At 38.0% G+C, this 11,864-nt stretch overlaps 2 protein-coding genes across 3 annotated transcripts; both read left to right on the top strand.

Annotated features, from left to right (window-relative positions):
* Window positions 1-286: 286 nt before the first annotated feature.
* Window positions 287-4,278, top strand: LOC140787746 (probable E3 ubiquitin-protein ligase ARI2). The gene is made up of 7 exons (XM_073136840.1): window positions 287-661; window positions 898-930; window positions 1,028-1,310; window positions 1,830-2,310; window positions 2,829-3,377; window positions 3,450-3,619; window positions 3,767-4,278. Exons 1-7 carry the CDS (start codon window positions 449-451, stop codon window positions 3,880-3,882), a joined length of 1,845 nt encoding a protein of 614 aa, XP_072992941.1. The 5' UTR covers window positions 287-448; the 3' UTR covers window positions 3,883-4,278.
* Window positions 4,279-4,889: 611 nt separating this feature from the next.
* Window positions 4,890-11,808, top strand: LOC140786664 (lycopene epsilon cyclase, chloroplastic). 2 transcript variants are annotated; one of them, XM_073135267.1, is made up of 11 exons: window positions 4,890-5,485; window positions 6,458-6,629; window positions 6,859-6,994; window positions 7,087-7,197; window positions 7,267-7,369; window positions 9,077-9,220; window positions 9,299-9,406; window positions 9,857-9,953; window positions 10,036-10,164; window positions 11,144-11,233; window positions 11,521-11,808. In XM_073135267.1, exons 1-11 carry the CDS (start codon window positions 5,174-5,176, stop codon window positions 11,559-11,561), a joined length of 1,443 nt encoding a protein of 480 aa, XP_072991368.1. In that variant the 5' UTR covers window positions 4,890-5,173; the 3' UTR covers window positions 11,562-11,808. The 2 variants fall into 2 exon arrangements, with proteins under 2 accessions (XP_072991368.1, XP_072991367.1); XM_073135266.1 differs by having other exon boundaries at window positions 11,144-11,276.
* The last annotated feature ends 56 nt before the right edge of the window (window positions 11,809-11,864 follow it).

The raw sequence follows: 11,864 nt of genomic DNA, 5'->3' as shown, positions 1-11,864 counted from the left end.
AATTTAAGAATCATGGTTGTGCATGATTATACAAGCAATATGGTTCCAAGTCTAAACTAAGCAAACCATGTTGTTATATTTGAATATGGGTGGGAGTCTCTCACTCTCTGACTCCCTCTAGTCTAGTTGTTCAGTTCTACTCGGTCGGATCTCTCTCATGATTAGTCCAGTCCGAAAAAAGGATTAGAAAATGGAAATGCTATTGCTATTGCTATTGCTATTGGATTCGGCGACCTATTTCGGGTTCAGGGTTAAATAAGTGGTATCCACGGTCTTGGATTTCTACGTGGCATCGTCGCCGAACGAATAGATATCACACTCCCCTTCACCCCCACCCCACCCCGGCTTGTCTCTTCTTCTTTGGTCGGCGAACCTTGATACAATGCAACCGAATTAAATTGATCGAGTCTATATTTTTCCTTCCGTCAATTTATTCGTTTTCTCTCTAATGGCGACCGACGACGGCGATTTCCCATCGTCGAGCGATCTTGAGGAGGAGGAGCCGGACGAGAAAGAGGATTGCTACTTTAGCCATCCGGAGGAGGAGGTGGACGAGAAAGAGGATTGCTACTTGAGCGATCGAGAGGAGGCTTTCGAGGAGACCGCCCTCCAAGTCATCGAAGACGGCGCCGAAGAAGATTGCCTCTTGTCCGTCTCATCCGTAAGGCGATCCCTTCTCTTCCCCTCGTTCTTTCATTTTCTTTTTCTTTCCTTTTAGTTCTTTTTATCTTTTTGGGCATTTCGAGGGTTTCTAATGCTAAAAAGTTATGTCGCGTTCTCGTTGTTTTTGCCCTTTTTGTCCATAATCTCGTTCTAGTAATTGCAATTTCATTCCCTTCCTCCGTCATTTTAAGTTTTACAGTTTTTGTTTCATCTGAACGATTTGATTGCTTGTAGGTTATCACAAAGGATTCTCTTTTGGGCGCGCAGGTAATCCAATTCTTGCCCTTTACCTGTTGGGATGAATGCGGTAATTCTTTTTTTGCTTCAATTGATTGTTTCTTGGATGTTTTCGTGCATCTTGTAGAAGGAAGATTTGCGGAAGGTAATGGATTTGTTGTGCCTACGCGAGAACCACGCGAGGACGCTGCTGATTCACTTCCGCTGGGATGTGGAGAGGATCTTTGAGTTGTTAGATCAGAAGGGAAGGGAAAGATTGTTCTCGGATGCTGGTGTGGCTGTCGTAGAAAATAAAGTTCGCACCTTGTCTAGTACGTCATTGAATCTGTTCACCTGTAATATATGTTTCGAGGAGGTCCCTCCTAATGGAGTCACAGAGATGGATTGTGGGCACTGCTATTGCAATGAATGTAAGTGCTCTCTCTCAGTAATAAATCTTCACAATCTCTTGCCTACCACTTTGTCAGCTATGACTAATGTGTGTATAATTTTCACTCATATTCACTGTTACGATGTTCTTTCATGAATGAAATAACTATATCAGCAGTGTTTGACATCATTATCAGTTCTTAGTATGTGACTGTAAGGAGGAAAATAATTGTTAATCACGCCTCATTTATCTTCCATGGATTGGTAGTAGTTTCTCAGAGATTACTCATAAACTCCTACAGAAGCACAATGTTTGTGCCTGTATACCAAGCCATTATCTCTTTCCTATACCATCTCTCAGAGAACAAGAGCTGGGTCATTGTTCTGACAAGTGACAAATTGACCAATTTCTTTTACTGTACTGCTTTTTACACTGCAGGAGCTTTTGTAGGCTTTGCATATAGACTTTAAACTTTGCGTTCATGTTACCTTCATCGATTTCCAATTTTGTGTTTTTTTCCTGAATAACCACTAATCTAGTGACATATTCTGTTGCTTAGGTTGGACGGGACATTTTATTGTGAAGATCAATGATGGTCTGAGTCGGTGCATTAAGTGCATGGCCCCAAAGTGTAATGCTGTTTGTGATGAGGCAGTAGTTAGGAATTTGGTCAGTGCAAAGCATCCGGATATTGCAGATCGTTTTGAACGATTTTTGCTTGAATCTTATATTGAAGATAATAATAATGTTAAATGGTGCCCCAGTGTACCACATTGCGGAAATGCAATCCATGTTAAAGGTGATACTTATTGTGAGGTGGAATGTACTTGTGGCCTGCAGTTTTGTTTCAGATGCCTGTCAGAAGCACATTCACCTTGTTCGTGCTTGATGTGGGAGTTCTGGATTAGGAAATGTCAGGATGAGTCAGAGACTGTGAAATGGATTACAGTTAACACTAAGCCTTGCCCCCACTGTCACAAGCCTGTTGAGAAGAATGGTGGCTGCAACCTAGTTGCCTGCATCTGTGGACAAGCATTCTGGTTAGTCTTTTATCCTTTAGTATACTTTGTTCTCATTTTCTTTAACATAACCAATTGTATTTGCATCAAGTCAAGTATCCACGTTCCTGTGTATCTCTATCTTGATAACAGTCTGTGTTCCTTGAATTTTGATTAATAATTCCATTGTTACTGCTGCACGCTTTCCATCTTTATTATTCTTTTTGGTAACATGCATCATCATTTGATTCCTCTAGAATACTTCTAGGACCTTCTTAATGGATTGTGTGCCTTCCATTCAATACTACTTCGCTGCAGCTAAATTATACATATATTCTAGGTTGGAGTATCTTTTGTAATGACAATGTTGGTCATGTGCGAGAAAATGAAATTGTCTCAGTTTTATGACAAAGATAGAAAACTTCTGTTTTTAATGTCATATGCAAATATCGAACTCAAAATAGTTGTTTACCTGGGATGCTCCAATGAGAAGTGCTTCATACTTGCTGATGCATTGTGCATTAGGTATTGGCTTTCTGAACTCTTTCGTGTCAATGCAGCTGGTTATGTGGTGGTGCTACAGGGCGAGAACATACGTGGTCAAGCATTAGAGGCCATAGTTGTGGACGATTCGTAGAAGATCAGGCAAAGAAGACAGAGAAAGCAAGGCGAGATCTCTACCGGTACATGCACTATTACAACCGATACAAGGCTCACATGGATTCTCTTAAGCAGGAAAGCAATCTCAAGGAAACTATCCAGGGAAAGATATTTATTTCAGAAAACAAGGAATCCAGTGTCAAGGATTTCTCTTGGGTGACAAATGGATTGAATAGGCTCTTTAGATCAAGGCGTGTACTTTCATATTCTTATCCATTTGCATTTTACATGTTCGGAGATGAGCTCTTCAAGGATGAGATGACACCAAAGGACAAAGAAATGAAGCAAAACTTATTTGAGGACCAGCAACAACAACTAGAATCAAATGTTGAAAGACTATCTAGCTTCCTAGAGAAGAATTTTCATGATTTTTCAGATGATGAGGTCATGGACACAATGAGGCATGTCATCAACCTATGCGGTGTTGTTGATAAGATTTGCAAGCAGATGTAAGTAAGCACTTAATAAATTACTTTCAATATGTTCATGTGTTAGTAATACTGATACTATTGTCACTGCAGGTACCAATGCATTGAGAATGAATTGCTGTATCCACTCCGTGCAACTCATAATATTGCACCATATAAATCGAAAGGCCTTGAGAGGGCATCAGAACTTTCCATTTGTTGGGATGCGAACCAGATGGTAAAAAGCAACTGTGCTCAATCAGAGTCAACTCTGGACAGAGATGGTATGATGTAACCTTGTTGCTATTGAGAATTCTTGTAAATCCTGTTTGTATTTTTGTTTCTGTTGATTTATTTTCTTAGTTTTTATATTCCAAGATTTTTCCATGGAATTGGAAGCTGCTAAAGAAACTTTTCAATATGCTTCACAGGGGGAACCAAGCTAGGAAAACATTCTATTGTTCCCCATGTATCTTCAAGACTGGATGAGAGCAGTCGTTCTTCTCATAAACGACGCAGGAGAGGAGCTCATAGAGGCTACTATTGATCTCAACATGCCAATATATGTGTTTGACAAGATCTGAGACTACTCTGATGTTGCATCCTTCGTTATTGTACAGCTTTAACTTGAGCAGCTGCAATTACAGGGAGTAAACCCCCTGCTAGTTCTGATAGAGTTTTGGTGTTTCTTTTTTCCATTTTTACCTGGCAACAGGACCTGGAAATATAATTAGAAGCGTAAGCTTTCTTCTTTGGCATATGATGACGGGCACTGAGATATGTTCATAGCTTCTAACTTTCTATAAAGTCAATTCATATCTTCAGAAAGTGAGGAACATTTGAAACCTTGGACTTTTTCTACTGTAAGGAATGCCCGGCAATTTTGAATGCCTTGTATGATAGGCTAAGCTTATGGTAATGAATTATTTTATGTGACTGACTACTGATTTTCTTTTCTTTCTTTTCTTATTTGTTCATGAACTTATGAGTTATCTTATTTTTCTTTCTGGCTATCAGTGTTCTAAGTTGCTGTTTTTTTTTTTGGTACTTTTTGCAGACTAATTTTCTTTATGAGTTATTTTCAAATATGAATATGAGAATCATTCATCAATGAAAGAAGTGATTTCTTTCACTATTCATTTGGCAAGTTCGCCAGAAGTAATAGCTGATTTAGCTAAAGTTTCATACTAGGTTTTTAGAAACGGGTATACCTTGACGATATCATTTCGTTTGGTATATGTTGACAAGCTTTCTTGATGCATAAGAATATCCACATGCAACGTCTGGCAAATAAGATCTCCCTACCAATTTAGTCAATATTTCTCCACAGATTGGTTCTTGCTTGATAACGTAGAGTTAGCCAGTTCACCCATACCGTTGACTCCTGTTCATATTCTGAAGAAAATTATGCTCTCATTTAGTAAAGTCTAATAAACAGCGAGACTAGCTCCAAGGCAAGGCAACACTTTCAAATAAACAGCGAGCTCTTCCTTTTTCCTCTCTTTTATGTTGTGAAAAAGTCTTCATAAAGGAAACCGTCTCCCTGGGAAAATTAGGATCCGTAGTCCGATTCTGCCGAAACCGTTTCCCCAACCATATCCGTAAACCGCGCCTAAGAGGCCGTATAGCCAATCCCCTACTGCCGCGTGTACCAGCTATGGATGGAATCAACCGCTCGTTTCCTCCTCCTGCAGACGACACTTCACCCCCTCCTCTGCTCACTCTCCTCACGCTAAAACCCTCCCCCCGTCGGATCCTTCACCAGCCTGTTTTTCTCCTAGGTCTCAACTGAACCCTAACCCTAGAAGTGGAAGCGGTGGGAGGAGGAGGCGGGGACGATGGAGTGCCTCGGCCGCGGGAGCTCCGCCGCGATCTCGGTTTCGTTCGACGCATGGAGGTTTAGGAGGCGGAGAACGGCGGAAGATCGGATCCTTTACGAGAGGAGGCGGTCTTTGGAGCTCCTCCGGCCTCTTAGGGTGAGAGCAGCCAGTGGAGGACGAGAGAGCTGTGTGGCAACGGAAATGGCGAGCGTGGCGGTGGAGGAGTTCGCCGACGATGAAGATTCCATAAAGGCTGGGGGAAGTGAAATATTTTTTGTCAAAATGCAGGAGAAGAAGCTGATGGAGAAGCAAAGCAAGATCGCCGACAAGGTCTTTTCGTGTTCCCTGCTTTGGTATAACAGGCATTGGGATGGTCTCTTTATAACTGAATCATATTCCATTTATTTACACACCTGATGCTTCGTTTCTTAGATTGACCTTCTCTCTCACTAGAAATGTGAAATGAATGTTGTCCCTATTGCATAATTCCTTGCTTCTTTTTGTGTCATTGTCTGTGTTAACGTGGAGTAGAAATTATTTTGGTTTATGCTTTTCATAGCAGATACCTGCTTGAAATTTTACACATTTTTGTATCGTCCAATTTTATCTTGGGTTTCTCTCTAATAAGACCCCTTGATGTATAAGACAATTGTATTGAGATATTGAGAAATAAAATATGGCAAGAGATTGAATCATTGGATAATACGAGAAAATGAATGATGGGTAATTAAGCAGAAATGAGCCTCGATATATCAGTTGTTTTTCGCTATTTGTCAATTTATCACTGTTCATCGTACCGAGAACTATCATGATCAAAGTGATCTAAATAGTCCTGTGGGGATCTTTGCTGTGAAACATGTTTTTTCAATTGAACCAAAACAAGTTGAATGGATCCTTAATTGCGGAGCCCTTTTGTTCCTTAATTGAATGGATACAAGAGGAAATTGTATTTTGTTCCTTTTGGAAACTGTTGTTCGTCATGATTTAGCAGTATTTTAGAGCTACCTAAGTTTGGGTTCCGGATATGTGCTTCTGGATCTATTAACAACCCAACAATGGCCTCGAGACCAAACAGGCATGGTATATATGATTTATATAAAATTATAAATATTTTAAAGATATTAAAACAAAGTGTATGAAAAATGTTTGAATAGCCTTTATCTCTCCTAATTACCTTTTCTACATTATAATTTATGAACTACTTTCTTTATTTCAAGAAGTTTGATCAACAATGCTTTTGATTTGGGAATTTCAGCTAGTGCAGAGATAACTACTCTCAAATTTTATTTATTTTTCTTGCAGTTATCTCCTATATCCACTGTGGATTCCATACTAGATTTGGTCGTGATTGGTTGTGGTCCAGCTGGGCTTTCTCTGGCTGCAGAATCGGCAAAGAAAGGACTTAGTGTAGGTCTTATCGGGCCAGATCTTCCATTTACAAATAACTATGGTGTATGGGAGGACGAGTTTAAAGGTAATTTGATGATCTGCAACTGCGTCCAGATATTCTGTTTATTGATGTTATATTTTATTCTTTTGTAAACGTATATTGGAAAATATGATTGGTTGTTTTGCAATTTCAATTTACAAGTAGTACCACATTCTCATTTTACTAATGTCAATAACTTTTCATAAATTTGAGAATAATCTTTCATCCATTTTTTTTCTTTATTTCTCAAGGGTTTAATAAACTGTTATTTTAGATCTTGGACTAGAAAGTTGCATCGAACATGTCTGGCGGGATACAATCGTATACCTTGATAATGATGATCCTATCTTAATTGGTCGTGCTTATGGTAGAGTTGACAGGGATTTGTTGCACGAAGAGTTGCTGAGGAGGTATGTTATCTTAATGTTTACATAAGTTAGAACAGCATTTGGTCCTCATGTACAGAGATTTGGTTCAAATTATACCTGTTTAACATTTTCAGGTGTTGCGAGTCTGGTGTCACATACCTCAATTCGAAAGTGGAAAGGATAATTGAATCAAGTGAGGGATGTAGCTTAGTTTCTTGTGAAAGTGATTGTATGATTCCTTGCAGGTAACATCAAAGTTCAGAGTTCAGAGAGCTGATAATTTAGTGGAGACTATCTAACTGTTGTCAATACAGGCTTGCAATTGTTGCATCTGGAGCAGCATCTGGTAAACTTCTCGAATACGAGGTAGGAGGTCCTCGTGTTTCTGTGCAGACAGCATATGGAGTGGAAGTTGAGGTAGGAAGTATCAGTTCATGTTCATTGAATATGTTTGTGGCTATTGCAATGCTTCTTTACCATGTCTTTTCTTCTTAAGTTGGAATTGTGGCCCTTTTTGTTAATCTCACTTGTTTAGCTGGCACTGAAGTTTTCTCTACATTATTGTTTAACTATTTCTTCCTCTGGTAATTCTGCTTGTTACGTAAACTCTGACTAGAATTTGTGCATAAAAGAACTTAAGATAGTTGGAGCCATTAGATCATATGACATGTTTCACTTGTTGAGAACAACATGATAGATAAACTAATGTAGATATCCTTATCTTTGTAAAGAAAGCATATGAATGTTATTGAATCATTGGTATGTTGTCTTATGTCGTGATGGACTTTATAGTTTATAATACACATAACTTGACAATAATTTTATTAAAGGTGCATAATGTACTTTTTTTTTTTTTTGCATAGATACAGATGCAGTATGAATCACAACATCCTGTCTTCATATGGGACTCACATGTTTTAGCCTTGCCCAGCATGTAGTGGAGAGTGTGTTGTTCATGCTGAGTGTGTTTCATCCTGACCTACAAGTTTTTTAAGAGGTAGCATGCTTCAATATTTTAGAAAATTATGCAACCATGGATGTATTATGCCAAATTAGAGAGGGTGGAGGGGCTGCTCAGTCTTTTCAAGATTTGGAAGATTCTTGTGTTTGAACATATAGGATTTCACTCATCATATGAACTGGACAAACTGCCGATATGTAAAAGGAAACTTCAATTTTCGAAGTTGAAAGTTGAAACATATCAAGTACTCTAGTTTTGCAAATATGGTATGTATGTATGGCCAGAACATTCTTTCTCATTATTGGAATGCAGTACATATCTATCCATAACTATTGTTAATGTTAATGGATCATACCATGATCCACAAAATCAACTAGTTCTATAGTGTAAGCTTAGTGGATGAGGAATAAAAACATGTTATTGAGATGTTGCTAGAAATTCAGTTTGTGGAATACAACTAAACTAATAGGAGATCAAGAAGAACAAAACACAGTTCCTAATATTTATTTTGAGAAGAGTCAATGCTTCTTCACCTATGTATTCAATAGTTATCTAATACTTTGCTGAAGTAATGAAGAAGGGTACCTTTGCTAGACAAAATTGTATGGAGGAAAGGACCAACCTACTAAATTTAAGTATTTAACAGTTTGAAAGATATGTCTAAGTTGTTGCGGTGGAATTTTTCTTACTGAAACCTAAAAAGTTTTTGAAAACGACATTGGATTTTCTTGCTCCTTGCAGTTAGTAAATCTACTAATTGACAACTGGGTATTGCCATGCATATGAATCAAATTTATCCAATATGCCTGAGTCAAGCAAGAATACTGTTATCTCTGTGACTGCAGAAATGAAAAGGGTGAAGGAACAAGATTCCTTCTAGCACTGATAAGTGATACCTACTGTGAACATGAAGATATATACAGAAAAGTCTTACGCTTCATTCCATTGTCTTAATCATTTTATCCCTTTGCATTGTATCTTGACTAACTATATCAAAACATGCTCTCTTCTGGTTCTTCAGTTAATTGACGATGCATTCTTGTTTCCTAGTTATATGCAAAAATAAAATTTGTAACTTATACTATTATTCCTTGAGAAAGTTTCTAGCCATTTATTGTTGCTTTTAGCTGTAAGTTCTTTTCAGAATGGTTTTCAACTTTCAGGTGGAAAACAATCCATATGATCCCAGCTTAATGGTTTTCATGGACTACAGAGATTATGTAAAAGACAAAAAATCATGTCCTGAAGCGGAATATCCTACCTTTCTTTATGTCATGCCCATGTCATCTACGAGAGTCTTCTATGAGGTTGGTCAGAAACTAAGCAACACTCTTGTGAAGTATTTTCTCTCCTATAACTAATTACTGTTTGCAATCTGATGATAGGAAACTTGCTTAGCTTCGAAAGATGCAATGCCTTTTGATCTTCTTAAGAAAAAGCTAATGTCTCGCTTGGAAGATATGGGTGTTCAAATATTAAAAGTCTATGAAGAGGTAAGCTATTGAGTATATCTCCAAGATGTACGATATTTTCCTCTAAAGAAGAATGAATGTAGAAGCCAGGAATAAAAAGCTTTGGTAATGTAGGAAATAACTCTAAAGAAGAATTATACCAATTAATGCAAATACATAATTACATATGTCTATTGTCATTCCCTTGTCTTGTGACTGTGATGAGATAAATAAGAATTTGGATTTGGATTTGAACCTGCCAGATCTATGCTAACACTTTACACTTGTTGGCATGTGTTACCCCAATTTGTTGGGGAAAGTCTTGACAGTGATGTTTCTCTTGATGTGATACATGTAGAAGTTCATGCCTCTGAGATGACTGACTTCATATCCCATAATACACCTAAAAGACACTTATAGCAACTTAGATTTTGTTTGTGTTGCTAGAACCATGTACATTCTGAAGGATCTGAATATTAATTTCTTTCAAAGGAATGGTCCTATATTCCAGTTGGTGGTTCCTTGCCAAACACAGACCAAAAAATTCTTGCATTTGGTGCTGCAGCCAGCATGGTCCATCCTGCTACAGGCAAGCCAATCCCTTTTCTATATTTCAATCTTTTTCATTTCTTTTAAAAGAAAATTCTAACGATGGCATAGCTGCTAAACAGGATACTCAGTAGTGCGTTCCTTGTCTGAAGCTCCCAGATATGCTTCTGTAATAGCTAATATTTTGAAGAAAGGCAACCATTCCAGACAGAATTTACTGGTTGGAAGTATTCATAGTCCCTCAATGCTAGGTATGTGAAGGCTGCTTTTTATTTGCAACAAATTGGCATTTCAAGAGTGGTTGATTTCATATAGAATTTGCAGCGATATGAAGAATCACCTAATGTTTTCTAAGAGAACTTAGAAGAGAGAAACCAAAGGATAAAAGAAAGAATTTAAAAGCACCGCAGGCAAAGAATTTACAGCAGAGAAAAGGCACCAATAATTTCTATTAATAAAGAGTGAACTCTCCAATGTAGTTTTGGACTTCCGCATCCCCATCAAACAATTATGTCATCATGGAAGAAGAGAAAATAAATCCTGGTAGAAGTTCACATTGTAAGAACAGCAATGAACTGTTTGCAAAACTTCAGCCTATGAATGCTTCATGGGCCTGAACAGGTAATATATCATGCATTTATATGATTCCTCCTATGAGAGGAACATGAAATGGTCGAAGGGAATAGAGGGTTCCTCCATATTAGTTCTCTATGGGCAGAGAGAAACCATCTGAATATAGTACTGGTCTGGAGTAGAGATAAGAAAGTGATTTGTTAGTGGTGATTATGCAACTGGAAAAATCTTAAGTGACTTCAAGTGATGGACTTGGATAAGCATAAATGAGCTCATCACTGGTGGATTCTTCCACATCTTGGAAGAAGTGACGTTTGACTAAAATGTGTTTTTATTGAAAGCAGGTTGATTTTTCTTTTCTTGTCGTTTTGTTGAGTCTCACCATGAATTACATTTCTCTTATCTTAGTGAGTAAATTTAGCAGGTATTGTCGGACTACCATATCTTTTAATAAAAAAGAGTTGCAAAAACTTTTCTGGTCACTATAAATTGCAATTAATAAAACATAGCCTATATAATGTCAGAGCACAATACTTTTATGATAAGGAACTGAACTATTAAGGAAGTCCTGGAAGGACTGTGCTACTTATGTATAACACAACACAATTATCTAGTTGATGCTGTTATCTGAGTTTGTTCATTATTTTGGTGTTTCAGCATGGAGAACACTGTGGCCTCAGGAGAGAAAACGTCAACGGGCATTCTTCCTCTTTGGGCTGGCACTGATACTACAGTTGGATATTGAAGGCATCAGAACATTCTTCCAGATTTTTTTCCGCTTACCTAATTGGTATTTCAAATTTTAGCGCTTCCTACTCATGTTTAAAGAAATGGCTGAGGGCATTAATGGAACAATGCCTGCATATCAACTTGATTAGCTTGTTGTTGATCTTGTAATGTTTGTAACTTGAAGTCTTGTAGCGAGTAAAATTTAGTCACCTGTAAGACAGTGATTATGTGGCAGGGATTCCTTTCGTTATTTTTGGCATAATAGTTGATTAATTTCAACTAACTCGGATCTCTTTCCTTCTCAGGATGTGGCAGGGATTCCTCGGCTCCACGCTTTCATCTGTAGACCTCATCTTGTTTGCTTTCTACATGTTTGCAATTGCACCAAACAGCCTGAGAATGTGTCTTGTCAGGCATCTCCTGTCTGATCCCACTGGGGCGATTATGATAAAGACATATCTTGCACTGTAATTTATTACCTCGTTGCTCTGCCAGAAAGGGAAATTTTTTCCCTAGTGTGTAAGTTTTGACAAATGTATATATTGTAGAAAGGAACTTAAGTTTGTTGGTTTAAACGTTGTTGCTTCCAATAATTGTGGGCCATTTCCATGTAGATTGAATGTAGTAGTTTGATTGTAAGAACATAGTA

This window comes from Typha latifolia, chromosome 4 (genome assembly GCF_019914945.1).
Source record: "Typha latifolia isolate L0001 chromosome 4, TyphaL0001v2, whole genome shotgun sequence".
NCBI lineage: Eukaryota > Viridiplantae > Streptophyta > Magnoliopsida > Poales > Typhaceae > Typha > Typha latifolia.
Note: the sequence above shows the minus strand (reverse complement) of the source record. Positions and strands in the feature narration are given on the sequence as shown.